Raw genomic sequence first — 15854 nt, forward strand, 5'->3', positions numbered from 1 at the left:
ATGGAACATAAAAAACAAGGAATAAACATTGTGCATGGATAATGCACAAGCACATTCAAAAAATAAAAAAGTAGTGCCCCTGGCAGCCGAGTACAGAAGTCTTTGACAGTAATGATACACTATTACACCCGAAATGCAGCACGTCTGGTGACCAGTGTAGAACTACCTTGACAGCAGTGATTTCGCTGTTACATCATGCAACATTGCACGTTCACACTCTTTTGTGAATTAGCATGTAGCAGCTGTCATGTCAGACTCTATTATACTGTGAATTCTATTCAACTCAAGAATTCCTAGAACCTAATCACTAAGATACTTGTTTTTTCTTAGTGTTAAAGAAAATGTTTTAGTTCTTCAATAAGGTAGTTATTTTCTGTGTATGTAATTGAGTATTGTATAAATCTTGACACCATTATAAAATTTGAGAAAGCCAGTTGTTTTAAAAATCTGTAAGATGAATAAAGATCCTGATTCCAACAGGATTCACTCTCATTTTTCAGTCAGTAAGTGTTTTTTTAAAAAAAATGGTTTTTGCTATGGTTGGAAACTAAGGGAAAAATCATCACTTATTGAAAAGGGTAGATGCTGAGCAGCAGATAATGGACTAGAAGAGGTTGATTAGCAGCTGAGCTTTGGAACAAAATGATTGCTCAGAGTGCTGTGGACACAGAAATTTCATGTGCACATAACCCCCTAGTCTACCAGTATTAGGACTCTTCTGGTGAAGGTATTGGTCTTGCTTTGTGGAAACTAAGGAAAACTTTGGAAAAGTTATTAATTGGTTTTTACGAATAGGTGTGCTCTGAACTTTGAAAAAACACAGTACATCCAATCTTCAGCTGCAAGGAGTACAGTTACTTCAATAAATATAACATATCAACAGAAGTCAGTGCCAGGGTAGAGCATACTAATTTTTTGGGTGTACATATAGCTGAGAATCTTAATTGGAAAATTCATATTTTGGATCTCCTAAAGCAACTAAGTTCAGCAACTTTTGCAATCAGAATAATTGCAAATTTTGAGAATATAGAAATTAGTAAGCTAACATACTTTGCATACCTCCACTCTCTGAAGTCATACAGAATAATATTTTGGGGTAACTCAACACTTAGGCAAAAAGTATTCACTGCTAAAAAGAAAGTGGTTAGAATAAAATGTGGTGGCTCATAGTCACACATGTTAGTAGGCATCTGTTTAAAAGGTTACGAATTCTTACAATGGCCTCACAGTACATTTACTCAGTAATGAATTTTATTCTCAACAACATGGACCAGTTTAAAAACAATAGTGACATTCATGATTATAATACCAGAAGAAAGAAAGACTTACACTGTCCCTTACTTAACCTATCTTTGGCACAGAAAGGGGCAAAATGCACTGCTGTAAAAGTTTTCATAAATTACCAGATGTAATAAAATGTCTGATGACAGCTGTAATAGTTTCAAAAATAAATTGAAATCATATCTCCTTTACAGCTATTCTGTACCACAGATGAATTCTTGAATAGGAATAAATAAATCTATAGATATAATATATTAATTTTGTGCCATTCAAGGGAATGGGGTAGGTAATTAAAAAGCTCATATATAAAAAAAAAAAAATAAAAGCACCTTGATTCATGTGAGCATTTCTTATGCACTTGACACACTCCACATCACAACAGTTACCGTGAGATTGATAAATGGAACACATAATGATCTAAGTGACTAACCAGTATGAAATGTAACAATATTGTGAAAAGCAAAGTCATTACTCACCTTATAGCAGAGATGCTGAGTCACAGATAGGCACAACAAAAAGACTGTCACAAACTTTTTGTTGTGTCTGTCTGCGACTCAGCATCTCTGCTATATGATTAGTAGCAACTTTCCTTTTCACAATATTGTAACTTACCAGTATAACATATACTGTGAAAATACAATCCTGGACATTAAAATTGCAACACCAGGAAGAGTGACAAATAACTAAAAATCACTTCATGAGTGCATGCTGTATAGTGTGAGAATTAAATTCATAGGTTATTTTGTGCTGTACAGGGTGCAAAATTTAATGCATAGAAGAGCCATCTCTCGAGCAACAGTGGCTCTACCCTACTGCATATGAAGTCAAGCTAAACTTAGATAACATCATTTCATGGTACATCACCTCTGTGCCAGTGTGTGGTTGTGTACCCAATTGCACCCCATACCATCACACTAATTGCTGGTTCTTTATGATGATGCTGATTGCAAGCTGGGAATGTTCATTCTCCTCCAAACCTTGATACATCATCGTGACCTTATACCTTGAATAAACCCATAATGATGTCCCATGGTGGCTGTCTTTGGTCTTCCAGATGACACTGTGCTATTTATGTGGATATTATCTTGCTGCAGACAAGCTCCTTTCTTGACACAAGGTACATGGCCTGGCTGTACAATCCTGCATTGATAAGTCTAAAAAATGTGTGTTCCCTCAGATGCTAGTCAGGTGAGGCTGCTGAGATTCTGCTTGGCATTGAGTGTGGGCCTTCTGAAACCACCAGTTCCATATTCACATGACAGCTGTGAGCTCCCAAGCAATGGGAGCAACAATATCATGCAGTGATAAACTGCAATCTCAACAGACTGCTATCCTGGCTCTGTCAAATTCTGACAGATGTTTGTAGCCATTTCTGCTTCTTACATCATGAATAACACAATCTTTTAACAAGTGGCCAAATTCAAATGGGTGAGTTCTGAATGAGGAACCCATTGTTTAACCTTTTTCCATGTACATAATGTAAACGGCATTACTTCTACCTATTTTGTGTGCTTGTGACAAAATGCTAATCATTTGCTTTCTGATGTGAATTTGACATATTTTGCATGCTATCTTTACGATGTTGCAATTTTAATTGCCAGTAGCGTAGTATAGAGGAAAGGAAGAGGTTCCAGAGTTAGATCAACAGAAAGAGCTACAAAAGTACCAGTTGAAGTGTGAGGGGGTTTGTGAAACTGAAAAATATGTTGAAATGATAATTGTCACTCATGCAACTGAAAAGTCTGGTGTTGAGGCGAAGATCCAGATGCATGCTGTGAATCAGTCATTATAGTAAACTGCACTGCACTGAGAAGCTTGCTTCTCAGCTGAGTTGTAATTTGACCAGAGTCCTACCTCAACCAACCACATACTGCAAATTTGTGTAAATGTTGCAATATCAATGCCTCATTGTTGTCACAGCTCTGTTGAAAGGTCTTGTCTTACCTGCAGCTATTTGTGCTTCACAGATGAAAGAATCCAACAGTGCTGCTAGCTGTCAGTGACCTCCTTATGCCATTTCGACTATAATGCCAGTCACTTCCTCTGCTGCTAATAATTTTTTTCTCTGTGAATGTCTGGTTCTGAACTTCAACTAAATCTGGGCCAATGTGATCAACCCTCATGTAAATATATGTATTCCATTGTGGGCTTTCAACATGATGTTTAATGACTAAATCATTTTACAAGTGGATGCCGTTTTTAACAGAGATAACACAAATAAACTTTATTGCTCAGTCACCATCTTTTACTGCATCAGTTCTGTTGGCAGTTGCCATATTGTTATTAGTATAGTTGGTGCATGCTACTGTGAGCATCCAGGACTGATACCAATATGTCAGTATAGTCTGCAGTAATTACATGGAACTGCACTTTAAAAATATCTGTAATGTAAAGTGTTAGTGCCTTCCATCCACAGATTCAGTTGCCCAGCAGTCACCTATATAACAAAAGCATGTGTGTGTGTGTGTGTGTGTGTGTGTGTGTGTGTGTGTGTTTATTTGTTTTAATTTCTTCCTTCCTTTCTTTTCAAACACACCTGCTTCATCCCAAAATATTCAACAGTCTTTCTCTCTCTTACTGCCTCTTCTGTAAATTTCTTCTTTTGAATCATCTAAACTGTAAGGACAAATAATGATGCTTCACAACAGTGTCTGTTAGTAACAAATATAGTAAAGCAGCTTTGTGATATCTACAGAGACCTTCATTGAAGACTTTTTCATTATTTAAGTTTGGATGTTTTAATTAAGATGTAGCTGCTAGTATAGGGATTATATCCACAAACACCCATCCAGCTGAATGTTGCTTGTTTATAAAAGTACACACTATTTTACTGATTACATTTATTTTCTTAACAGACCATATTGGAAGCCATTCTCCCATGCTACCTACAGCACATACAGCTGCCCAGCTACAAGAAAGAAGGAAAAACTGAAAAAGAAATAATCCATCAGTTGGCTGTCGCCATGCGAACTCTTGTAAATAATTGTGAAGCATTGGCAAAGTATGTATATTTCCTTTTGTAGGCATTAAATCACATAATAGTTTTTACTCTAAAATAAAATGTTTTGCAGCTTCTGTTTTTGTTTACAATGATACACTGATTTAACTGTTACAGAAACTACAATGGCCCACAGCGTGCAAGTCCAGAGCATAAAGGGTCCAGCCAGAAAAATTACAGCCGAGGACCATATTCCCCAGGATATGATTTTGAAGATGAATCACAGTCCAAATATTTGAGTGACCATAGCCGCAATAAGATGACATATGAGAGGGATCTTGAAGATTCAGAGGTAATTTTGGATCCAGGAAAGCTAGCTACATGTTGCGCATGTTGAACTTAATGTATACTGACTAAAATTTTATGACAAACTTCTCTGATGGTAGAAGACACAGTATAAACAGAAGATAATAAATCTGTTTTGTACTTAGTATGGAAGATTTGTTTTATACCACCAAAACTTTAGTGACTTGTTTCGATATAGCATCATCATCTGGCAGACTTTACAGCTCAAAGTGGTATAAACCACATGCTAATGGTTGCAGTCTGTCTCGTATATATGTGTAGTACTGTAGAAGCAAGTGAGCAGTTTCCATGAGCAATTATGGATACTGCATCACAGACTTCATCAGTAGTGAATTCCTCCAAAGACAAATACAGGGATTTTTTTGAGTTGTGGACATGTTTTGCACTTCCTCTCATAACTTTGTGGAAACAATCAGAAAAAATAAAGATAAAAAATTATATAGCCTAATTATTGGCATGTATAAACACTGTTTGTTGAAATAAAAGTATACTTCTCCTCTGAAAGGAATATCTTAATCCTATAAAATTATTTATTGATAGGAAAGTCCTTCAAGGTCTTTTCAAACCAGCTCTCACTTGAGCTTTTTAATTTCTTTTAACTTTGTTATAAAATTTGATTCCCCTGTAATATGGGCTGTTGTGTGCACTTTTCGTATTCTGTCCCAAATGATAACCATAGTTCTTTCTAGTACTGTAAATGTGCACAACGCTACAAAGACTACTGTACTGCTTGTATTTCAAAACTAATTGAATGGTTTTATAAACACGTACGGATGTCAGTGTTACTATATTCTTACTTTAGAAAATTCCTTTGCAAGACTCACTGTAAGTTAGCTCACATGTGATCCTTATTGATGTTTTTTGAATAATGAATACTGTTTACTCATACACACTTGGGAGCAGCACACCCCAATACTTCAGTTCCGTATGTAAGGCATGGATACACTAAAGCGTAGTAGATAATACTCATTTTCTCACAGCCAAGAACCTGCACATTGTCCTTGTTGCAGAAAATGGTTTTCCTAATTTTTGGCATAAGAAATCAGCATGATACTCACAAGAGAGATGCTGATCTAACATTATGCCAAGGAAAGCCATTATATTACAAAGTTTTTTTTTCTCTACTGTAGCCAACATATTTGTTCATGTAACAAATGAAGTGCAGTTTCATAGGTGGTATCTGAAAAAGAATGCTGGATCTGTAGCTGCTATAAATCAGATTTATTTATTTGAAAGAGCAAACAAAACACGCCATTTTCTTCAGGAGGTGTTGATGTTTAAGTGCGAAACACAATATTGGGCCTATGACCCCACCCTTCTAGCCCTACATACAATTTCTCAGTCCATGAAATTAACCATCATCTGCTCATACATTTACTCATCAACTTTGTCAAGGACACACACAGCAACATCTGCCTCACTCCAACCATTTTGAGGATGTACAGGGCTTTTGATGTCTACTGTTGCACAAGTCCTTTTCTTTTCAGATATCTTGATCAACCTATGATTCATTTGGTGCATTGTTGTGGCCAAGAATAGTACAGAGTTTCTCACCAGTCTCTGCTGACATTTCACCACTCTTGTTGTGAGTTTTCACACACTTGCTGTTCTGCACTGTGACTTTCTGTGACTGTACTCCACAAACACTGGCATGGAAAACAAAAGCACAGTATCAGAACATAACTTCAATGTTCACTGATAACAAAATATGTGAAAACAATGTTACCAACCCTAATAAATAAAAATAACAGGTTTTTCAAGTCTGGCATTCTTTTTGAAACACCCTGTATTTCTGAAGATTTACAATTTTAAAGTCTTAACATCACTAAGAAATCTTATCAGGACCCTATTTTTCAGGTAGTACTCTTGTATTTGGGAGGATGACAGTTCAAACCCTAATCTGGCCAATCCTGATTTAGGTTTTCCATGATTTCCCTAAATCGCTTCAGGCAAATACTGGGATGATTCCTTTGAAAGGACATGCTGACTTCCTCCCCATCCTTCCCCAATACGATGGGACCAGTGACCTTGCTGTTTGGTCCTCTCCCTGAAATCAACCAATCAATCAACCAACACAATTTATGTAAATAAGTTATTTAAAACTGCAACCAGTCACTTTTTTGAATGATTATGTGTTATTCCATGAACCGGTATTTGAACCTTTTCAGGTTCATCTTCAGATGGTTTCTGGAAGTTACATCATTATCGGAACCAGTTCAGAAAATAAAACATGATTATTCAAAAAAGTGACTGTTTGCAGTTTTATATAACTTATTTACATTCAATTAACAGTCACGATTCTAAAATATCTGTAATGGATAAGCATAACTACACAATATACTTTCCTGGCATCTGTCTGAAGTTGCTTCTACTTTTGCAAGTCACTTTTCTTGCATCCTCCATACCAAGAAATTATCAGTCTAGTTACAAATTTTGTTTGATACCCCTTATCATAATTCTTGTGTTAATAATTGTTAGTTTCAGGTTGTCATGTTGAAATCCACAAGTTGGGTTTTGCATGATCAATGTTTATAGAAACCATGTTGCGTGGCATGGAGTAAGTGATCCTGTTCAAGAAACCTCTTTACATATGAGCTCATAATATGTTCTAGGATTCTACAATTGATGAACATCAATAAGATAGGATGATAGTTTTGTGGATCACTTCAGCTACCATTCTTGTAGATAGGTGTGACATGGGCATTTTTTTCAATCACTGGGCCCAGTCTTTCATTCAAGGTATCTACAGTACATTATAGTTAAAATGGAAGCTAGCGTAGCTGCAAATGCTGTATAGATCTGAGAGGACTCCTACTGAGCCCTAGAACCGTGTTTAATTTTAGTGATTTTAAATGTCTCTTAATACCATTGGCACTTCTGTCTGTATCACGTATCTTTACAGTGGTGTGAGAATTAGTCTTGGCCAGTACTTGTGTATCTTCCTTAGTAAAGGAACATTTGGAAACATAGTTGGTCATTTCTGAATTTGATTTGCTATCCTAATTTCAGTTCCTGTGTTGTCCATGAGTGTCAGGACTCTAACTAGTGCCACTGACATCTATTATGCTGTAATGGCAGCTTTCTTATAAGTTTCTTTACAGAGACTGTATACTGTGGAGGGTCTCTCTCATCACTAACCGTTCAACTAGGTACGTATCTTTCCAGTAAATGGTTGACTATTCTTTTAAACTTGGAACAACAGTGTTTCTACATGCTCTATCCCAGGTGTAAATGTGTGAATTCCTCTTTGAGTATGATATGACTGCCTCTTTATCTGCTTACTGTACATGTACACCCTTCTTCTTGTTTCAGTTTGTGCTTTAGTAATCGTAATAGCTACAACTGCTTTATGGTCACCAATACTAGTTTCAGTATGTACATCGTCACAGAAGGTCACCTTTATTTGTTGGCAATGGGTCTAATATATTTTCATTATGACTGGACTTCTAAACTAATTATTTTAAGTAGTTTTAAGAGAAGGCATTTAGTAATGTTTCACAGGATAGTTTGTAAGGCCCACCACTTAGAAAACTGTAGTTTTTCCAGTTGATTTTTGGATGACTAAAGTCACCTTCAGTGGTGGTAGTATAACTGAGGAACATTCGTGCTAATGAATGGAGATTTTTTTCTAGTTTTAGGTTATATCTTGGGGCAAGCCAAGTGGTCAATAGAAAGAACCAGTTACAAGTTTATTCTCATCCTTAATCTTGCCCAAACAACCTTGCTTGCAGCTTCAGTTTCTATCTTGGTGGGTCTGAGTTTCTTGTCAACTGTGACAAATACGCCACTTACATTTCTCATATTTTTTAAATACACTCCTGGAAATGGAAAAAAGAACACATTGACACCGGTGTGTCAGACCCAACATACTTGCTCCGGACACTGCGAGAGGGCTGTACAAGCAATGATCACACGCACGGCACAGCGGGCACACCAGGAACCGCGGTGTTGGCCGTCGAATGGCGCTAGCTGCGCAGCATTTGTGCACCGCCGCCGTCAGTGTCAGCCAGTTTGCCGTGGCATACGGAGCTCCATCGCAGTCTTTAACACTGGTAGCATGCCGCGACAGCGTGGACGTGAACCGTATGTGCAGTTGACGGACTTTGAGCGAGGGCGTATAGTGGGCATGTGGGAGGCCGGGTGGACGTACCGCCGAATTGCTCAACACGTGGGGCGTGAGGTCTCCACAGTACATCGATGTTGTCGCCAGTGGTCGGCGGAAGGTGCACGTGCCCGTCGACCTGGGACCGGACCGCAGCGATGCACGGATGCACGCCAAGACCGTAGGATCCTACGCAGTGCCGTAGGGGACCGCACCGCCACTTCCCAGCAAATTAGGGACACTGTTGCTCCTGGGGTATCGGCGAGGACCATTCGCAACCGTCTCCATGAAGCTGGGCTACGGTCCCGCACACCGTTAGGCCGTCTTCCGCTCACGCCCCAACATCGTGCAGCCCGCCTCCAGTGGTGCCACGACAGGCGTGAATGGAGGGACGAATGGAGACGTGTCGTCTTCAGCGATGAGAGTCGCTTCTGCCTTGGTGCCAATGATGGTCGTATGCGTGTTTGGCGCCGTGCAGGTGAGCGCCACAATCAGGACTGCATACGACTGAGGCACACAGGGCCAACACCCGGCATCATGGTGTGGGGAGCGATCTCGTACACTGGCCGTACACCACTGGTGATCGTCGAGGGGACACTGAATAGTGCATGGTACATCCAAACCGTCATCGAACCCATCGTTCTACCATTCCTAGACCGGCAAGGGAACTTGCTGTTCCAACAGGACAATGCATGTCCGCATGTATCCCGTGCCACCCAACGTGCTCTAGAAGGTGTAAGTCAACTACCCTGGCCAGCAAGATCTCCGGATCTGTCCCCCATTGAGCATGTTTGGGACTGGATGAAGCGTCGTCTCACGCGGTCTGCACGTCCAGCACGAACGCTGGTCCAACTGAGGCGCCAGGTGGAAATGGCATGGCAAGCCGTACCACAGGACTACATCCAGCATCTCTACTATCGTCTCCATGGGAGAATAGCAGCCTGCATTGCTGCGAAAGGTGGATATACACTGTACTAGTGCCGACATTGTGCATGCTCTGTTGCCTGTGTCTATGTGCCTGTGGTTCTGTCAGTGTGATCATGTGATGTATCTGACCCCAGGAATGTGTCAATAAAGTTTCCCCTTCCTGGGACAATGAATTCACGGTGTTCTTATTTCAATTTCCAGGAGTGTATATACTCAGCTTCTCACCAAAAATCTCACATTTGTCTATTTCAGGTTTTAGCCAGCTCTCTGTATCTAGTATTACGTGAGCTCTGTTGCTTTTTAGCATCACCTCAAGCTCAAACTTCAAACATCACCCAGATGACAAGAATTCCTTCCAATGTGCTCACAACCGGCAGTCAGTTGAACCTCATTCCCTCAAAAGTCTGCCTTCATCGTGTTGAGTAAGACCTCCAGTCATACACACAGGGTGATCTTTTCCAGCCTCTGGTGTGACTTCCCTAAATTCTATGATTATTTGCCACATGTTTGAATAGCAGATGATTAACGGACTTGAAAACTTTTGTGTTTGCTCCCCATAACACTGACCATCACAGCGTACTTCTCAACAGGTGGAATGTGTCTCACTGCCTCAGTTTCAATTTCAGTGGAATACAACAGCTCAGACTTGTTGTTTTGTGGGATAGGTGGAAAACACTGGGTTCACTCTGCTCCCTGCTTCCCCTGTACATGGCCCACCATCCTACTGCTGTCGTACCCTTTGAAACAGCTTCCAATTGCTTAACAGCAGTCAGAGTGATTTCCAGCTAGTTATAGATAGCAACTAACTCTTCCTGCGCCCAAGAACAGCATTCATAATGAGTCTGCATTCTAACTGGTGCAATGTTTATCTGAATGCTAAACAAGTAACTTATATTGTGCTCAGTGATAGTGTTTTAATTTCAGTATCTGTTGGACTATTAGAATTGCAGTTACCATCTAAGATCTGAAGCTATAACACCCAAGAAATGAAAGAAATCTATGATTTCCTGAAACTAACTTTGTGTCCTGAACTTTTGTTGAGGTTTTGCTCATTAACAGTCTTAGAGAACAGTGTTGAATAATGCTAATATATGACAAATGTTGATAATATGCACTGACAGCTGTTGACGTGGAAAACTAAATGGATCACAGGATTTCAGCTATAATATGTGTAAAACTTAACATTATAATGCTGCTGTTGAATTCGTAAGAGTTAAGTTTATGCTACAATCCTAAAGTTTCAAAACACTAACTTAGAAGAAACAGATCAAAGATTGGAAAAATGTGGAATATTGTACTAATCACATAAGTAATTACACTGTAATTATTTTTTGAGAAAATATTACTCCCAAAGATTACAGTATAAACAATTGTAATTCACAATTTACTATGAAGTACGTTATGCATAACCCTCCTAAGCATCCAAAAATTTTCAAAAAATATACCTTTTAGCAAGTAAATGCATAATGAAGTTATGAAAAATCCTGTTTCTAATTGGTGATACCATTGTCATAAATTTCTAAGAAGCACAAATTAGTTTACAATTGACAATATGGTATGAATTTTGTGTTATACGCCAAATTTTTGGAAAACCTACAGTACCTGTAAAACTGTCACGTCTGTCTGTTTCTCTGTTTGATCGTTCTAATCTCTAAAACTACCACACAAATTTTCATTAGGTTTTCACTGGTAGTTTGAGCATACCTCGGGGCAAACATATAGTCTTTATTTTATCAAAATCACATCACGGAAAAAATAGATATCAAGAACTAAAGTTTCATCTAAACTGTCATGTCTGTCTGTTTGAACATGCAAATTCTCAAAACTCCTACACAAATTTTTGTGGGGGTTTCATGGGTAACTTGAATGTAATTTTGGACAAACTACAGGCTTTATTTCATCAAAATCAGAACATGGAAGAAAAAGGTATTATAATTTAAAATTTTATCTGTGATGGTCTGCTCAGCTTAATATCTTGGATGCAAAATCATCATTGTGTTGTACACTATAGAGCCAATAGATGGCATTATTAGTTTGATAATACACCAAAAAATCAATAGATGTTCTTGTTAGTGGTTTTCAACTCAGTGAAAGATGTGGTTTTGGTAGTTTATGCCAATGACAAAATTAAGTGCTGCAGTTTTTATGAGTCGAGACTAACAGTGAATTTACTTGAGTATGATATGTGGATTTACTGATTTTGCTTTGTGTATTAAAAACTTAATGACATTGCCTTGCTAGGAAAAATGTTTGCTTTGTGATTTGAGTGCCTACTCATTACATTTTTATTTAGCTTTATTTATGAATAAAATGTCTAGAAAGAAGTTGACTCTTTCCGAATACACCAGTACAGCTAAAATACTGAGAACTATGTGGTCTCAGGAATCCATTGAATATTGTGAGGTGAGACTTGCTGTGGCTCACTCTTTGGAAAACCCTTCTGAAAGCAAGATGCAGTGTAACTCTGGTCAGGAGTGTCATTCATTATCTCCCTCCTCAAAATCTTTCACTCACAGAGGATTAAAGTTACTTCTCTCCAATGTAACACAACAGAAGTAGAAATTCTGGTGGGAAGTGGCACAGCCAAGCAAGTTTTTATACCCCAAATTCCACTCATTCATAATTACTTTTGATTTTGCCTTAAACATATACAATTCCCGGTGAGTTTATGTTATGCCAGGATCATAAACAAAGCACAAGGCCAGACACTGCATTTAGTGGGCATGGACCTTAGTGTCAGTTGGCTTTTGCCCAGCTAACTCTGTGTGGCACTCTCCCATGTTAGTGAAGCAAACAAGTCCTTCATTCATGTCCACAATTATATTACTTCAGACATTGTATACAATGAAGCTTTATAAGGCAAAAATAAATTCTGCTGTATGAAGTCTTGGGCACAGCTATAAATAAATTCCTGGGCAATACCAACTTTCTCAGCTAGTACATAATGTATCATGATACACACAATCCTTAACGCAGTTGATGAAAGTTTATAGGAAAATAGCATGATCAGTAAAATATTAGAATCTAGAATTTCAGATTACACATGCAATAACAAACAAAGGGAAATTTGGAAATCAGCTTAAATACGTAACTAAATGTGCGAAATGGATGGGTTTTTCACTTAGCTTTAATTTGTCACATCTCCTACACTAACATTCCGAAGATGAACTTAGTGGCATCCCTTTATCACACCCAAAATAACGTAAATTATAGGGCACCAACAAAACATGTCTTCTCCCATTGTCACTGAGGGTACAGTAAAGAGCGTTCTCACTGTATCATATAATGTGAATTTCAAGTATTAATTATGAACTAAAATGATTGCATTTCACCTTGGACCCATTGGCCATTGATATTAAACTTTAGTTATAACTCTAAAACTAATGATTTTTTGGTATAATCTATTGCATCCTTTTAGTGAGTAATAAACACACACACACTCCAGTTTTTGTAAAAGTATTTCTGAATACTCTGTAGATTGGACCAAAGTTCGATAGGCATTTTGAAGTTTATTTCTTTATTTTCATTTTTGAGTAACAGTAGCCAGTCACACCTAACCAACTTTTTAGTTTCATTGCTGTCTATGAGGATTAATCCCAGTTGTTCTGTTCTTCTGTTTTAAATTCTTAATTTTCAGTGTCACCAAACAAAATGGTATATGAATAAAATTATCATTTGTGAATAATTTCTAGTTGCATTTCTCAACCCAGATACTTGCTGAATTTAATAAAATAATTATATTTTTTAAAAGTTACATCAGTTACTGTATTATTATTATTATTATTATTATAAAAATCAAACAATGGAAAATCCGGGATGGAATGTAACTATATATGAGAAGGAAAGTGGCTACTCACCATATAGCAGAGATGCTGAGTCGCAGATGGGTACAACGAAAAGACTCTCACAATTAAAGCGTTCAGCCATTAAGGCCTTCGTAAACAATACACACACACACACACACACACACACACACACACACACACACACAAGCAAACACAACTCATACACAAGACTGCAGTCTCAGTCAACTGAAACCACAATGCGGTTTGTGAGAGTCTTTTTGTTGTGCCTATTTGCAATTCAGCATCTCCTCTATATGGTGAGTAGCAACTTTCCTTCTCATATATTGTTCATATTATAAAAAGATGTGCTTAATAGAGCTGTGCCTTTTATAAGTCTACCTGCAAAAATATTGAGTGAATAACTGTCAACGTTTGGGGTTATACCCAATTTTATGGACTATAAGAGGCATTTTTCCCTTCAAAAAACTTGTCTCCAAAATTCAGATGCATCTTACACTCAAAATTTTTTTAAAATTCGTGCCTGTCTTAAAAATGGCCATATTTTGATGCCATGGGAAACATTTCTCTATCTGGCAACATTGGATTCAGCTGTCAGCAGCAGTGCACTGATGTGATGACCAAGAGTTGCAGGCATTCATGAGCTTGCTAATACTGTCTCCCTCCCACCTTCCATCACAAACCAGTACACTGCCTAGCTTGTGATGTGTCATTGCAGTCTACAATGCCAGTGAACTTTAACTGAAAGTGATTTGTGTTATCAGTAATAGTATTGTCATTTTCCCACATAGTCACCACCATTTGTTATGCAATTTTGACAATTATGAATCAGAGCCTGCATGATGCACTTGTAAAAATTGGAACCAGCTGAGGTTAACTACTTTCTTACAGCTTTGACAACAGCATCTGAGTCTTGAAAATGTTTGCCACATAGTCCATCTCTCAGAGGCTCAAAGAGATGGAAGTCTGAAGGCGTTAAAATCGGGACTGTACTGCGGATGTGGTAAGAAAATGCAGCCAAATTTTGCAGTTAGTGGTATGGTCACAAAACTGGTGTGGGGCCTGGCATTATCAAGTTGGTCTTCTTCTGTGGCCTTAGCATGGAAATTTGGGATTTCAGCTTAGTCAGTGTCATCTTGTAGCATACTGAATTGACAGTTTCTCCAAGTTCTAGGACTTCCAAAAGAACGACATCGTGGCTATCTCAGAAGACTGTGCACATCACTTTGCCTGCAGATGGCTGTCTCTTGAATTCCTTCTTTGATGGAGAGTTCACACATCACCATTCCATAGACTGACTTTTAGAATCCAGCTCATAGTCGTGACACCACGTGTCATCTCCAGTGACGATGGTATTCAGAAAATTGTCATCTTGAAGCTGAAGATGTCCTGACAAATTTCCATTTGATGTGTTTTTTGTTCTTCTGTAAGCATCTGTTATACCTGTGATATCCATCTCATTTAACTATGCAATAACCAATATGTTCCAGCATTGTTTCCAAGGCATTACAGTTGACATCCAGCTTTGCACACAATTCTCTGGTTGTTATCTGCCAATCAGCATGGATGAGTTGATCAAGATGGTCTTCATTGCGAGGTATGACAGCTGTGCAGGGTCAGCTGGTCTGTGGCTTGTCATGCACACCCTTTTCACTACCTTGAGAATGCTATACCATTGCCTCATATTGCTCATGTGCAATGTGTTGTCTACGTACACGATTAGCAAAAGTCGATGGATTTAAATCAGCGCAATTTCTTCAACAATGAGGAATTCAATCTCACATCACTGTTTTATACACACGTCCATATCAGACTACATTTTGGAACACTTCTCTGCAGGCACCAACTGCAAATGAAAGATGAAGGTTCAAGCATTAGCACTACACCAACAACATCTGGTGCAGACATCCAAAGCCACCACAAAAAAGTAGGAGGCATTTTTTCGGGATGACCCTCATATCTTTTCCTTACAGTGTTGATATTCCAGCCTGGAGTTTCCATTATTTGCATATTAAATTATTTCATATCTGATAAATGTTCATTTCATTTGAGGCCCATACTGTTTGTACTAAGCAGATTCAGAAGGATGTAGGTTGCAGTAGGTACTGGGAGATGAAGAAGCTTTCACAGGATAGAGTAGCATGGAGAGCTGCATCAAACCAGTCTCAGGACTGAAGACCACAACAACAACTATTTGTATGCTCTGTGCCCTACTTTCCAGGTATGGTCAGAATCATTCATTTGCTACTCTCTTACTATGAATGATTCTAGGTTCTTCAGTAGAATTTTATTCTCAAAAATGTCAGACATGTTAAATATTTTTATTTACCCTATGTGCCTATTGCCCAATTTTCATTGTACTGTGCAAAAAAAGTACCACTTTGTAAACTTCATTCTGGCTGAATCTGTACTTCTACAACTTTGTAAGCCAAACTTG

General features: G+C 38.3%; 1 protein-coding gene across 1 annotated transcript in view; it reads left to right on the forward strand.

The window, feature by feature from the left end:
- Positions 1 to 15854, forward strand: part of LOC126194994 (protein unc-80 homolog) — a 1036886-nt gene that overhangs the window by 840812 nt on the left and 180220 nt on the right. The window contains exons 49-50 of the mRNA XM_049933411.1: positions 4137 to 4282; positions 4397 to 4571. Of these exons, the coding sequence (XP_049789368.1) occupies positions 4137 to 4282; positions 4397 to 4571 (321 nt within the window). The remainder of the gene's footprint in view (positions 1 to 4136; positions 4283 to 4396; positions 4572 to 15854) is intronic.

The sequence above is a fragment of the Schistocerca nitens genome, chromosome 7 (genome assembly GCF_023898315.1).
Source record: "Schistocerca nitens isolate TAMUIC-IGC-003100 chromosome 7, iqSchNite1.1, whole genome shotgun sequence".
Lineage (NCBI taxonomy): Eukaryota > Metazoa > Arthropoda > Insecta > Orthoptera > Acrididae > Schistocerca > Schistocerca nitens.